The sequence below is a fragment of the Aptenodytes forsteri genome, unplaced genomic scaffold, assembly GCF_000699145.1.
Source record: "Aptenodytes forsteri isolate BGI_AS27 unplaced genomic scaffold, ASM69914v1 Scaffold61, whole genome shotgun sequence".
NCBI lineage: Eukaryota > Metazoa > Chordata > Aves > Sphenisciformes > Spheniscidae > Aptenodytes > Aptenodytes forsteri.
Genome location: NW_008794443.1, coordinates 7,186,418 through 7,202,303, shown reverse-complemented (window position 1 = coordinate 7,202,303; position 15,886 = coordinate 7,186,418). Strand labels below are relative to the sequence as shown.

The 15,886-nt window shown below is 41.0% G+C and overlaps 1 protein-coding gene across 1 annotated transcript in view; it reads left to right on the top strand.

Annotated features, from left to right (window-relative positions):
- Positions 1-8,067, top strand: part of IMPG2 (interphotoreceptor matrix proteoglycan 2) — a 60,783-nt gene extending 52,716 nt beyond the window's left edge. Inside the window, exons 14-19 of the mRNA XM_019474725.1 lie at positions 147-1,894; positions 2,852-3,071; positions 4,286-4,496; positions 6,519-6,707; positions 6,895-7,093; positions 7,984-8,067. Coding sequence (XP_019330270.1) covers positions 147-1,894; positions 2,852-3,071; positions 4,286-4,496; positions 6,519-6,707; positions 6,895-7,093; positions 7,984-8,067 — 2,651 coding nt within the window. The remainder of the gene's footprint in view (positions 1-146; positions 1,895-2,851; positions 3,072-4,285; positions 4,497-6,518; positions 6,708-6,894; positions 7,094-7,983) is intronic.
- The last annotated feature ends 7,819 nt before the right edge of the window (positions 8,068-15,886 follow it).

Here is a 15,886-nt window from a genome sequence, read left to right as displayed (position 1 = left end):
GGTATTTAAAAGATATGTAGATGTGGTGTTTAGGGACATGGTTTAGTGGTGGACTTGGCAGTGCTAGGTTAACGGTTGGACTCGATCATTTAAAGGGTCTTTTCCAACCTAAATGATTCTAATTGGAAATTTATTTTTATTTTTAGTGTTTGAAGATACTGGACTATCTGAAGACCTTCTTTTGCCTTCAAGTCCTCCTCCTCACCTTGTGCCTGAAGAATCTCCATCTACAGATGATTATGTAGTTCCTCTGCTTTCTGCACCAACAGTGCCCTCTTCATCAGCCGTAGAGACTGATATTAAAGAAACAGTATCTGCTGAGAAGGAAGAAGTAACTCAGGGTAGTCCTGCAGACAGTAACAATGCAGACACTGTGTTGCATGAGTCTGTGGAAGAAAGTCATTTTCCCTTAGAAGTACACCCTATGGAAGATGAAACTGACCTATATCTTGGAGATAGAGTTACATATGATGATGGGTCTGGTTCAGCCTTTGATGGTTCGGGAAAAGAAACAGAATCAAGTCTTTGGCCTTGGGAAGAAGCAACAATGGAACCAGTTTTCTACCCTGGTCCTGATAGCTGGCTTGAAGATGACAATGAGTCTTTGTTAATCAGAACTGAGGATATTCCTGAAGGCATGATCTTAGACTATATTCTTAACTCTGGGAATAAATTAGATGATGATCCTTCCAAAGATGAGAATGAAGGTATGGCCAATATAAAAGAAGATTTCCTTGATGAGTCTGAAATATTTGTCTTTCCAGAGACTACAACTCAGCAGGCACCTCTGTTACAGACAGAAGAGCCATCATCTGTGGAACCATCTACACAGACAGAAACATCGGGCACGTATGATTCTTCTTCTGTTAAACCATCTTTGGTTTTGGAGCCTTCAGTTGACCATTCCTTTGTAGACATGCCAACTGGAGAAGCCCCTGTCTCGCCGCACAATATAGGTCTGTCTGTGGAGGATAGTCTCCTTACATCTACAGGGACCATCAGTATGGAGCAACCTGAAGAGTCCAGTGTAGGTCAGAACATCATTTCTGAAGCAGTTGAACACCAAAGTGAAGACAGGACAACAGTAGAAGAACTATTCACAGTGGGGCAGCCAGATGTAACTGAAGCTGCTACAATAGGCCACTTGGACACAAGCTCTTCAGAAACTATTCTGACTGCAGATCCTTCCACAGTAAACCCCGATGCTTCCACAGAAGAGCAGCAAACCCTAGATTCATCATCGGCAGGCCAAGACGCTACTGGATCAGCAGTGAAGAAACCAGCTGATGTTTGGCCTACTGACAGAGCACTAGAAAACTCATTAGATCAGACAGTGCGAACAGCAACGCTGCCTGCCACTCAAGTTTCAACTGCAGTTCCTTCTGTAACAGATCAGACCACTCTTCTAGAGGACTTCGCTGTGCAGGGTGGTACAGACCATGACATGCATGTTTCTAGGAGCTTCAGCATTGTTATGACCTCTTATGTAATGGCAACAACAAGCACTGCTGAGCTTCTGTCCCAACTCCCTCCTGTGGGATCTACAGCATCATCGTCTGTGGCTACCTCAACAAAGCTGGGAGATGAAATGACAAGGGTCCTGGATGTTTCAGTAGACGTGGATCGTGTGAGCACTGTCCACTTTTCTCCTGAGCTGGCTGAGGAGGGAAGGAGCATGACTGAAAGTCACATGGAGCTGACAACTCATGTCCAGTCCACAGAGATGGCCAGCGTGGCTTGGGCCACACATGAAAATCGCAGTAGTACTCCTGTCTCGTCACGAGCTCTAGTTGTGTTTTTCAGTCTTCGGGTTACCAACATGATGTTTTCAGAGGATCTGTTTAATAAAAACTCCCCTGAATACAAAGCGTTGGAGCAGCGATTCTTGGAACTAGTAAGAATCACTTCTATGCTAAATGTCCTTTACGAGAGAGACAAAAATTGTTGGTAAATAATAGTTTGTCGGCTCTCTTTTGCAGAGAGCAACTCAAGACTGGTGTTTACAGATATTATTTGTGTCCCTCCATGGGAAAATTCTGTCTGGAAACGGGGGGTGGGGTGTGCTGTTTGCCTTTTATTCAGTCAGTAGTCTCTCTAAAGCGTAACTTCTTACTGCTATGGGCCAGATGCTCTGCTGGTGTCAATAAATGTAGCAGTGTAGCTGAAGTCACCATGACACGCCCCTTACTTGTTTCCAGAATGCTCTGTATTTAGTCTATAGGGAGAGAGAAGTAAACAAATTGGGCCTCTGGGGAGGTAACTTTTCTGCAACACGTTCAACCCATCCTAAGTGAGAGGTAGTTCAGGGAACTAAGCTGTTCCTAAACTGACTGATGGCCAGCAAAGCCTCACAGGAATTATACAGCAACAATTGTCTACATTTTAACCAGGAAATTCCCCTCTGAATTCTGTTTCAGAATTGTTCAGAATGTTCAGAATGTTCAGAATTGTTTCAGAATGTTCACTGAAGTGAACATTTTGTTGTGGGTGATGGAGGGAGTAAAGGAGAGAGAGGGAAAGGGGACATGCTTGAAGGAAATACTCTGTGAACGACGAGTATGTCTGGTGCTTAGATCAAGGGAGAGTACCATGTATGTCCTGAGAACTGTATTTTGGAATCGTACATTTTTGGAAACTGTCTGCAAATTGGTACGTGCTTAAGAACTGTATGAAGTACTCAGGCTTCTGGCAGGCTGCCAGCACAGGCCTCAATTGGGTAAAGTTTTAATGCCCTTGCTGTGGGATTTGGATAAAATAATTCAGACTCCTGCTGTTTGATGCAGTAACAGTGCAACTGGCTTGAGTAGAGATTCAAAGATTCAGCTTTTCTGTCACATCCACTGTGTTGCAGCTGGTGCCCTACCTTCAGTCAAATCTGACGGGCTTCCAGAATCTGGAAATCCTGAACTTCAGAAATGGCAGCATCGTGGTGAACAGCCGAATGAAATTTGCCAAACCTGTGCCTCGGAACGTCACCAATGCTGTGTACATGATCCTGGAAGACTTCTGCAACACTGCATATCACACCATGAACCTGGCCATCGATAAATACTCCCTGGATGTGGAATCAGGTAAGGATGGCAGGGAAATGCAGTCTGGAGCAAGGGATTTAGAGCAACTTCAGCTTTAAGAACTTATTAAGGATCCCAGCGGCTCAGAGACTGCCCACGGCTTTTCACGGGCTGGGCTTTAGAAAGACAGTCTTTCACAGAGTTCAAACAAACAAATAAAAATCTGTTAAGGGACTGAAGAGATGAAAAGCAAAGTGGGACCCAGACTGAGCAAAGTATATGGGTCCCATATAGAAATATGGGGACAAAACTGGCTCATGTAGTACTCCATATAATGCCACTGCACTTTCACCAGGGAGTGAGGGGGAAGGCTGGTCAGTGGGAACAGTGGTGCCCATCTCTCTTGTGCTTAGTTTCATGTGTGGTTTGAACTTAGTCCATGTGGTCATTCCCACAGGTGGTAGCCAGTTTACCTGCCAGGTAGGTATCTGCACAGGTAACAGCTGCTGCCTCACTCTCGTGGTAAGGTCTTGGTTGCACTAAAAAGTTACAGGCCCTCTTAGTTCACTCCGCTGATACAGGGAGAAAGTTTTTTCCCTGTCCAAGTTAGCCAGTAGTTTACCATATAAGCAACTCAGAAATATTTCCTGTTTTAAGGTTAGAGAAAAGTAACAGTGCTGATCTGTTGGCAAATGGTAGCTGTTCTTCTGAGGTAGCTCTCTTATAAAGATGGTCCAATTAGCATGATGAATCTTCTGGTATTGATCATTTAACTGTATGCCAGCCCTCTTAAGCTTCATACAAGTGAGATATCTCAAATGCTACAAGCTTGTGTCCCTTGCAGACAAAGGCAAATCACCTCACAGTAGGTGCTGAGTGCCCAAAGTCCCCTTGCCCTTCCCTGTACACTGCTTAGATTGGAGATCTGCTGTGTTTTACTCATTTGCAAAATATAGTTCCAGCAGGCAGAGAACATCTGAGGTACTGCACGTTCCAGTAAGGAAAAGAACATTTTATACTTGCTTTTTCAATTGGCTTGTTGGGTGGTCTTAGCCATACCGTTGACATGCACTGTGCAGATAGAGATGAACAACACTTCCTAGCGCTTGTTCACCTTAGCAGAACCTTTTGTTACTCAGGAAAGACGCATGCCCGATTTTTGCAGATTATTTTAACTAAGAGATCATTAGAGAAAATGGCAGCAGACAGCCAGCGCTTTGCCTCAGTTAAGGTTCTCCTCTACCATTAATATTTTCTGCTTTGTGTATTCTCAGGTGAGCAAGCAGATCCCTGCAAGTTCCAGGCCTGCAATGAGTTCTCCGAATGCTTAGTAAATCGCTGGAGTGGGGAAGCTGAGTGCGTCTGCAATCCTGGCTACCTAAGCATCGATGGGCTGCCATGCAATAGCATTTGTGATCTGCAACCAAACTTTTGCCTGAATGACGGGAAGTGTGACATAAGCCCTGGGCAAGGGGCCATCTGTAGGTAGGTCATCCTGCCGTTTGAAGTATGTGCTTCCTGTATGAAAACTCCTTATTGTCTCCTCTGTTGTCGCATTCGACAAGATTTGTGTGCAAAATTCTGTAAGATAATGTGTAACAAGTGAGATGGTAATGATTATCATTCATGTTATGCTGCTGAGTGGAGGTCCCAATATTAACGTTAGTTTTCCTATGTAAATATCGGAAATGAGACAGTAACGAATTTCTTTAACGGAATAGAAACATCAGGAAATAAAACTAACTAGGAAAAATGGTAGTAATGGAACATACTCAGTTGTTCAAACCGCCTTCATTGACCTTTGGGGACAGAATTTATCTCCAGAGGTTTTCTCAAGTAGCAAAGTGTTAGATAATGTCATAAAACATATGAGAATTAATTCCATCACAAAAATTCATATCTGAAAGGCATATTCATACAGCATAACTATATTAAAAATAGTGCTCTTGGTTAAGAAAAAGTCATAAAAGTAAATCATTGGCTATTTGGGAAAAATCATGTGTGGTTCATAGAAAGATCAAGGCACAGGCCCCCTGGTTCAAATTTTTGCTTTTAAAAAAGATATAGATGCATTTGAACAGGATTTCTGTATTTTACCAGGAAAAGGCTTAGTACAAGATATAGACAAATTGATGCTCCCTCTGACGTTGCACTTAATTTTTTCCTTTTCAAGCAATGTAACAGTCTATTTTTAAAAACAAAATATACCTATCAACAAAAGGTAGGAGACTTACTGCAAAAAAGAATATTACTACTAATAGTTATTATGTTACTTCAGGTGATTATTTTTTTTAAAAAGTTTACCTAGAATGTCTCTGAAGTCAGTCTTAAGAGTCCTAGCAGTTAACAGGAGAAATAAAAATGTTTTTAAAGCTACAAAAATGGATACTATCACAGATGTACTATAAATTTTATCGTATTTGTATAATAGTGTTAATTAGAAACAGGTAAGTATCTGAACTCAAGCATGCTCTGGCCAGCATTTATGAAGAACTTTTTGAGAAATTTAAAGTATTGCTTACTACTTTCAGAAACTAGTTCAGATATTTATGTTTGAAGACTTAATTTACTGATGTTTCTTATTAATAAGGTTCATTGCTGTGAGTGGTCATAATACCTTACAATTCCTTGAGTTTTTATAGCCAGAACTCCCAAACACACATAATGCAAATATATTATTTTTACTGATATATTTTAAGTCAATATTAACATTAAGGTTCTCATGTTCAAAACCACAGCAAGGCAGAAATAATGAATGCTGCTTTAGGCAACTGTTCCAAAGATACACTCTTGGACACACACTTCTTTCTAGTCATCTATTTTATGTATTTATTTGACTAACCATTGTGGAGTTCACTACACTATAAACATTCTGCTTGTTTAACACACCTTCATTTGTATTTACATTACAATATGAATAAGACAACTGTTTTCTACCTTTACAGTGTTTGATGTGTCACGTGCAAGGCTTAATCAAGGCATAATGTTTTACTTAAGTCTAAACACGTTCTAGTTTTAACACATCACAGAATACTCTAAATTGCAAAAACCACAGGCTTTTTCCATCACAAATGCATTATCCTTTTAATTTTACCTATCTTCACTCAATTCAGTGATTGGGGTTGTTCAGCCTGGAGAAGATAAGGTTCCGGGAAGACCTTATTGCAGCCTTTCAATACTTAAAGGGGACTTATAAAAAAGATGGCGTCAAACTTTTTAGCAGGGCCTGTTGCGACAGACCAAGGGGGAATGGCTTTAAACTAAAGGGGGGTAGATACGGGGGTTGGACTAGATGACCTTTAGAGGTCCCTTCCAACCCAAACTATTCTATGATTCTATACCAAAAAGGCTGTTCACAATAATAATAATAGAAAGTTGGTGCTTGAACATGCAAAGGTATTTATTGAAGTGACTTAACTGAGGGCATGTCATAACAGGAAGTTAAATACATTTACAGTAACAAAAGCTTTTGCTGTTGTTGAATTTCCCCATGTTTCTTTGTTGCAGGTGTCGTGTGGGAGAGAACTGGTGGTACAGAGGGGAGCACTGTGAAGAATACGTCTCTGAGCCACTGGTTGTGGGTATTGCAATTGCTTCTGTGGCAGGATTCCTTCTTGTGGCGTCTGCTGTCATCTTCTTCTTGGCCAGGACCCTTCGAGACCAGTACACAAAGAGTGACACCGAGGACTCACACGGGTAAGTGACACCATCTAATATTTTAAAACACATCTGCTACAATAAGGGCAATTCTGTCGTAAATCTCATATCACACAGTTGACAAGCAACAGGATGTATAGGTGCCTCCAAATGCCAGGCTTCCTTAATCTATCTGCTGCCCTTCCAGGCTGCAGAGAAGCTCACAGTTTGTTTATTGCTCCCCCAGGCAGGGTGACAGCCTCTCATCCATTGAGAATGCAGTTAAATACAACCCCATGTATGAAAGTGATACGACTGGCTACAGCCATTATTACCGGAGATACCCTCAGCTAACGTCCTACAGTTCTACCAGTGCAGAGACATCCACAGACTACAGCAGTGAAGAGATCAGGCACATTTATGAAAACAGTGAGCTTACTAAGGAGGTAAATGACCTTGTTTTCATAGTGGCATGGAAAAGATCATGTAAACAATAAGCTTACTCCACACTTGTAACCTGAGAGGTGGGCCCAATCTTTCCCCAGTGTCTATGCTCTAGATAAACAAGTTGCAACTATGGCTGCTGCAACTATTTAAAAGAAGAGAGAAAGGATTTCTTTCCCTGCCTGCTATTAGGTACAGAGAAAGGAATGGGTGTGTTCTGACCTGTAATGAATTTCACACGATAAAGGACCTGACTGCTTAAGTAACTTCACAGGAGTTGGGGAGGGTTGCTGTATTGCTCGACACAGCCTTTAGCTTTTAATGCCAACTACCTTATGTAAGCCTGGAGCATCCAGGCCTTTTTACAGGTTGGTTTTTTTTTTTATTTTAGGTCTTTCTATAACCTGCAAGTTAGATCACATGATTCTCCTTTCTTCCTGTACACACAGTATGCAGGGTTTACTCTAGAATGCTAAAGAGAAGGGATTTACATCCAGGAACTAACCACAGATCCTTAAGCAACTGTGAGAGGTGTGAATCCAGCCTGTAGCTGGGCTTGTAGGCAAAGTATCTATGAGAGATAAATGGTTTTGTTAAAGCCTGTTGAAATGCCACACTCTGTCCAAACTCTGGTTTTGATTTAAAAGTAAAGTATTACTGGATTCCAATGAAGTGCTTCATTTAAAAAAAAAAAAAAATAGCGTAAAGTAAAAGAAGTGCTTCATTTTAAAAAAAAAAAAAAAGCGTAAAGAAGAATTTTAATATTGGAGTGCCCAATTTCAATTGAAATAGCAAAGCATAGGAGTTCTAGTTTCCAAAAACCAGAAATCAGTTATTTCAGTAGTATTCTAATTTCTATTATGTACTTACAATTGTGTTTCTTTTATTCTAGGAAATTCAGGACAGAATTCGAATTATAGAGCTCTACGCTAAAGACCGTCAGTTTGCAGAGTTTGTCAGGCAGCATCAAATGTGAGTGAAACGTCTTGTCTGGATAGCTCCTTTGATGTTTTCTCATGTGGCCTTTACTACACTACTGTATTTTTCATATAAAGGGTCTAGAAATGCTGGGACACTAGAGGTTAAGATTTCAACGTTACTTCTGAAGAGGTTCAACCCTTTTAAAGTACTTAAAATAATGTGTCAGAAGTAGATAGCCCCAGAAGGTATGTTAAAAGCAGTGAAGAGGAATCCCAAAGTTAATGGGTGTCAGAGAAGCACTGACATCAATTTAGGTCCTTGAAAGCACAGGTAGGACTTTCTTAACTCTTCTAGCGTAGTTACTATTGCCTAGTGTTCTATTCTCTAAAATAGAGATTTTAAAAGCATGTTAGTTTATCTTGAGTTCTCAAGACTTGGCATCTAACCAAAACCCAACAGATCACTAGTACAACCCTGGCTGGTATGGTGGGTATTTCTACCATAATAGAAAGCTTACAATTCTAAACAATTAACCAAGCTGAGCTGTGTGCTTTGATGAAAGCTAACCACAAAAAAGGCCATCAAGGAATTAATTGTTAGCATACACACTCTTACGAACTGTACTCTTACTGTAGCAAGCAGCAAATTACAGCTAGCTGAGTTAGTTTGAAAGATACTGTAGTACAATTCCTTGGGATCCTATTAAAAATAGCTACGGTAGCAAAAAGTCTTGTGTTCCAAGATCATCAACTATACTTTTTTTTTAATATTGAAAATAACAGCAGTTCACATTTTTCCATGTCAGTTGTTCATTTTTTCATCTTGAAAAGGATCTGCGTCTAAATTTTCCACAGCTGGAACGTAGTAAGGGCTGCCTCATATAAGCCTTGAATCCAATGTTTGAAAGAGACTAACTTAATCATTGCTTCTCTGTTTTTCATTTCAGGAAGCTGCTTTAAGAAAAAAAGAAATCAGTAGAATGCACGTGGGAGATAAAGACTACCTTGTTGCCATAGCAATGGGCTCAGATGTAACTGCAAAGTTACTTATAGTCTTAACATTGCATGGATGGATACAGATGTTTTCTAAATGAATGGCTAAAATGTACAGATGTCTGTTTATCTCAATTACTTCTGGCTTTTCTGTGTAAAGTGACATTTTTAAGAGGTGATCAGAAGTGGCAGAGGTTATGAAAGTTCATTTTTCTTTAACTCTGAAATGGACAGTGAAAGTTTGTATACCAAGGCAAAAAATCTCCTCAGGTAGGAGAAGATACATGCACAACCAAAATAAAATGCACATTTAAAATCCCTGTCTGGCATTTATCCCCTCACTGGAGGCTACTGTAGCAATTTCACAGGTATAAAGCACTAGTGGAAAGAAATATTTGGTTTGCACGTGAATAATTTGTAGGGGAGAACTATTGTGCTAGAATTATGTTAGCGTTATTTTAAAGCTTTCCCATTATAAACACAACCATAACCTCACTGGAAAAACTGTTCTTTTGTACAGATGCCTGATGTACATTTTGTCACCTGGCATTAGCAAAACAGAACATAGTACTGAGCCTGCAGGCCTCCTAAAGGCTCTCCCCAACAACAAGCATCACCACTGCCTGTTAGTGACCCCACGGGGCGCCTCAGCAAGGCAGGGCAGTACTTCTACAGTACAGTGTTTTTAAAGCCAAGGTGGTTGGTTCTCCAGCTGTTCCTGGCAGACACACAAGCTGGGGCACAGAAGGGCTTCTATCATACAAATGTTCCGTGAAGCTTAAGTGACTAACATTGACTTTTTTTGTATGTAGACTAGTTGTTTGATATTTTAGAAGTTAATAGGCATTATTTATTTATTGTGTATTTCCCTACCAGCTTATTTTCATAATCGATTTAATTGTTGAAATAGAAAGATGAATAGTTTAATGATTAAATACTACAGTGGTATTTGTGCCCATCCTTTTTAAAAATATATTTAGTGTTTACTCAATGTTGAATTCAGCCAACTAATATTTGAATTTTCTTTACTGAACTGGGCAATACCCTGTCATGAGCTCTGTTTCAAAATCAGGCTGTGGTACTTAAGTGCATGCATATTTGGTAGATGGCAGTACTTTCCTAGGGGGAAGGGAAAAAATTAGATTATTCTTGGCTTAGTGGAAGTCAGTGTAGAATTCCTTAAACAGAAGAAGTCAGCCTGAAGCGTTTTAAAATAGCTGAATTGATATGGGGACCTTCAAGGTACAGAAACAGAGTTTCATCTTCAAGTTACGAAGAGAGCTCTGACTACATGTTAAGGTGTGTTGGGGCTCTGTTCAGTCACCCAGTGTCTCTTGTTTAAGGCATTAACACGGCTGTCAGGGTTAGGGCACTAATAGTCTCACATTAGCTTCTGCTAGCAAACAAGGCCAAGTTACTTGTTATTTCTACAAAGTCTGTAGTTCTCGGCCCACATGTGCCAACAGCCACCTGATACATTTTAGATTTAAGCGACAGTGAGAATTACTTACTTGTCTATAGGCGGCTTAGCTAAACAAGTGAATATTTCAATGCAATTCTTCTACGTGTTCTGGAGAACCTCACTGGATCCACTTGCGTATATCTTCTTGCTTTGAGTGGCAGGGAGTGGGTATCAGAGCCAGACATCTGTCAAAGAAATGCTTACATAAACCACTGTAAGCCCAAATAACGCAAGACAGCAGGAAGTATTATGGTGCTGCTGAACATTGTTGTGACCAGGTGTTATGAGACAGAGGCCCCATTCTGCTGGGTGACCCAAGGGCTCTCAGAGCACCTGGCCCAGAGTTTCTGAGGCACAGCCCACTCCCTCCTGCCCCTGCAGCAGCACGGCTGAGCCATCCCGTAACACCAGGGCCCGTGATGACGGTAACTGTACAATGTAGAGAAGTACTGGGCTCAGCGTAGGCATCAACTTGTGACTTGTTTCTGTGCAGCTGGGCTGCCAGCCCTGGGAGACAGCTTCAGTGCTGCTCCCGCTAAGCGCAGCAGTGGATGGTGGCTGGAATCAGGCACGTTTTAAAGGTATTCTAGTATTTGCTGTGCACAAGCTGAGGAGAGTCTTGGTTACACTGAGTATGAGGTATTTCAGTGTATATACAGTGAATCTTTTCTTTGTGTGTGTGTGTATACATATGAACATAATGGTATCTTATTTTCACTACAATAAAAAATTATTTCCAAAATATTTTTTCTATAAAATTAATGTAGAGACTATGAGTTTGATAGGAAGAAAGAAGGTATCTTAGCCATGACGATTTGTGCATGTATGATCAGAAAGTTTGTTTTTTTTTTTAAACGGAGTTGGTTAAGCTGTTAAACTCCTTTGCTAACGAAGTGCCAAATATAGTTCATTATCACTTACAAGGTTGTATTCTGAAAATTCATGCTGGAAAGCACATAATTGAGTGCTTTGCTTTCAGTTAAGCCCTTTGCTCATTTTGAAGATGTTTCGGCTCTAATGAAAGAGCCGAAACATGTTGTTACTAAGGTGATCTTGAAGTCTTAAAACCAAAACCAAACACCACCATGCCCCCCAAACCTCTTCATCGAAACTGTTTGATGATGCATCTTACAACACACCAAGAAGGACTTAATGAACTAACTTACTTTGATACTTTCCCAATCCAAGGCAGAGACAAAGAACTCTAAATATCCTAACAAAAAAACCCCAACGAACTAGCCTTGTGTACAAATCTACCAGTACTTGTTATCAGTTAGCATGCAGTTTTTCATTTGCTAAAAGTAAAAAGTGCAGGTTTGAATGACTTGGCTTGATTTAAGAACACGCACAAAAGCAGTTATTGTTTCCTGAACACTGACAGGTCTATCAGCTTCTGTGGTCCCCCTCAAGGCTTGAAACAACAGACGAAAACGAGGCCCTGCATGACACTGCCAGCTGCCCCTTTAACAGAGGATCTCAAACATACAGCAACCCATTTTGGATCACAGTGCCATGTACTGCAAAAAACACTGGGTGTAAGTTCTGCCTATACTATTTTTGGGGTCTCTCAAGGCCTTCTGTTTTACACCTCAAGGCACCAGTCCACAGTGGTAGAATTCTACCATGGCTGGAAATTCAAACAGAGAACAAGCATTCAGAGCTGCAAGACTGACAGCATTTCAGGAACTGTGTGCTTGCCTCTTATTTGGTAGCTTTTTAGCAAAGGACAGAGCCTTGCCCAGCAAAAAAAATACTCAGTTACTCCATATCTTTTAGCTACTCTGTTATGGTCCAGTCTGTGGACTGCATGTACTGCTGGGTAACAATTTGGTCCCAGAAAACAGATTTCTTCAGGTCCTCAGAGATAGGAGAAAATTGTGGTTTCAGCTATCTCCTCCAAAGCAAGGGAGCATGGATAAAGTTTAGATTTTTAAGAATTAATTTAAGAATTAATTGCTAAAATGGGAAAAGCCTTTAACAATGAAGACTTTCACTCGCGTTCCTCATCAGATCTGCTGGAATTGGTCCTTGTTGTGAAAGGCTGCAAAAGGAGCATGAGAGGACTCTGAGTACTCTTCCACATGGAGTCTGTGGACAGCAGGCATGCTAAGGTGCTAGAGCTCCAGCGCAGGGACAGTCATGTCATCCTATTAAAACACAAAGCAAAAACATTCACCAACACCAATTTATGTGTCTATCTGTAAGCACTATAGGACAGACACAGACTGACTTTGTACAGCATATGAAATGTGACAGGGCACTGTTACTATTTAAACACTAGTAGAAAGCACACAGCAATTTCATGGCACTTTGTTTACTTTAAGTGTGCTATTGCACCAGCAGCATTTCTATCTTATCCTTCCACTACTCGATCCAGTTTGGGTACAGACGCTTTATGTTCTACATAACATCCATCCATTTGCTTTGGTTTCTCAACTGAAAAAAAAAAATCCAAAGCTATTTCTGGGCCAGGAAAGGGAATTTTTTCATTTGTCAGTCCAAGCGGGGAAGTTTTGGTTTTGCCACATTCAACACTAGTCGGCTCTCCTACTCCAGATTATTAATGACCCCCAGGAATTTTAGTTGAGTTCCTGTCCTCTTGGACTCTCGCCCATGCTGCCTCTCACCCTTTTTGCTGGGTCACCCACTGCACTTAGCAGTGGGAAACACACTCATGGCAGTCAGCTCTGCTTGGAGGATGACAGCAGGTTGCAGGACTAAAATGACAGCTTGCCTGAGGTGCTACAGCTGTTCAGAAGGAGCCAGCTGAACACTACCTCAAAACCTGTGCTTTTAGTTTTCCTGTGTTTCCAATTCAACACAAAACCAGATTTCAACTCTTATTTGTTTCAGGATGAAAAATACCCTCAATACTGGAATTTTGTGGGATGCATGCCAATTTATTATTTTTTTAAATCAATTCTACTGTCAGCACATCTAAGGACTATGTTTATGTATTAAATATGTAAGTTGGAGTAAACTACACTTAAAGCCTGACCTTTTATAAGAGACCCCCTCGCCCTCCAGCTCTCATTTATACAACCAAAACAACAAAAATACTATCTGTCTTGAATCATTGGAGGTTGAAATGTTATTCAAAGGTCTCATATTAAACACAAATCAGAGTTAGTGTTAACTGGAGTTGCGATTGCATCTCCACAGCTGATTACCAGATGGGGAAACTATGCCTTTCTGGAAAGGCTGATGTAGCTTGAACAGAAATGAAAGCAGGAACAAAAATGGATACGGCCATACATCAAAACTTTATGCAATAATGCAGGCACGTGGCTGGATAAAAGAGGGCAAGGGAAGAGGCACACTCTCAGCGGTGAGTATACAAGCAATCCCAAGAGTGAAAGACTTCCATCTACTCACGGGAGACAGCTACAAGGAAATTTACTCAGCTCCACCTAAAGAGGATTACACAGTGATTAAATGATCTCTTGTCCCACAAAGGGAGGGGAATGCAAAGCACTTCTAGCAGCAGCACAGGGTTCAAGCCTTCTAGCATGACCTACAGGTAACGGCTGGCTGCGGTTCACTGTTCACAGTTCCAGTCATCTGCTCAGTAAGGGAGTGGTGGTTCTTCCCGTCCCTATTTTCAGATGGGAAGATCAGAGGGTTTTGATCCACAGAAATGCTTTATACAGTTCTCCAGTAAATCAGAGACCACTGTACAGCTTTTTTATTTTCTCTTTTTCTTTTGTTATTTCTTATTTAAAGTTTTGATTAAAAATCCAAACCAAAACAACCAACAACAATTAAAAAAAAAAATCAAAAAACCTTCCCGCACTTACTTTTTTAGGGTTTGCTTTCTACCTGCTCCCCTGAGTCATGGATGGAAATCCACAGCCAGGTGGGAAGGCAAAGTGGTTCTACAGAGCTCGTCCACAAGAGGTTCTCACTTTGCCATTCTCCCCACCACACCAGCATTTATAATGTCAGCTCATGCATACCTGCTTTAAAAACATCAAACAAACTAACCAACCCCACACTGAAATATCCTCCCAAGGCTTGCAGTAAACATGACTGGGAGCCTCATATACATGCAGAGATTGACCTTTCAAGAGAGTCCAATCTTTTGCATTATGCGTGTAGCTCCTGATGGGATGTCATGTCTAACGCAACACTGAACACACCAAGCTAACAGAAAGCAGAACCAGCGGGTAGATGACTTAAGAGTAAGGCTGATGGCAAGTGTTCTGGGGCCACCTCTCAGCACACCACATGACTCCACTGATATTTTTCAAAGGGCAAAGCACTTGCCTGCCAAGAAAAAAGGAAACGGAAGCCGCCGGTAAGACATTCGAAGCAGAAAACCAGTCCACTGTTTGCAGGCAGCATAAGCCAATCTCCAAAAAGGGATCATTTAGCTTGGAAAGAAGGAAGAAAGTCAGGTTAGGAGCAACAAAGTAAATGAACAGGTTATTATTTTTAGGGTTCTTTTCTATATAAGAAAGAGGAGGAACATCCCATAATCACTGTGGTTTGATATATGTTCAAGTCAATAAGCTGCTCCTGGCTAAGGATCCTTAATATTGCTTTGTGGAGGGGAGGGCAGAACTCTGACCGTTTTGCCCAGTCAGGCCCTCTGCAACCTGCAGCTGCCACATCCAGAGGAATGATTAACTACAGCATATGTATCTAGCAAAGGAGGTTAACTGGAAAATTTTACTTCTGAAATATTGGTGAGGGATGTATAGCTGAGGTCCTGCAGCTTCACTGCTCAGCACCTATTCAAGAACTGTCTTGTATCAAGTACCCTCAGCTGTCTCTGAACAAACTCGTAAACCATCAACTCTTCCTCTCCAGATGGAGCATTGCAAAGTGTTCCACGTCATGATACAAAAACCTGACTAGCTGTGCTGACCAGTATGTTCCATAAACACATAACAAAACTTCCCACTGTTTAATTATTTGTGTGCAAAAAGCAGATGATTTTATAACATGAAAAACTTGAGCTGGCAGATCATGGGGAAAAAAACCCACAAGAAACCCCACCAAAAATAGGAGAGCTATTCAGCCCTGTAATATAGAAAACCAAAGACGTGAATTCTTCAACCCTCATGTGAATCTCTCATGAACACTTTTTAAAACGAGCTCTAGTTAACTAAGCCTCTTGCAGTACAATGTCAAAATGGCCGTGCACAGTCCTCGTTCTGTTCTGGGAAATGGGAAACCTCAAATCTAGCAACGATCAGTCAGCAAATGGAGGATGCATTCAGGGACCAAATTTGAAAACCAAAAGTATTTGTCCAGTTTTAAGTGTCATGCAAAAACACACATGCAATTCATTCTGAAAAACAGACCTGGAACAGCAAAATAAAATTACTTACTTTTTGATGGGATTTTCTGAGATCATCAGCTGTCTCACACAGCTGGAGTTACTTGATCATTTCAGGACTTTGCTGATCTACACC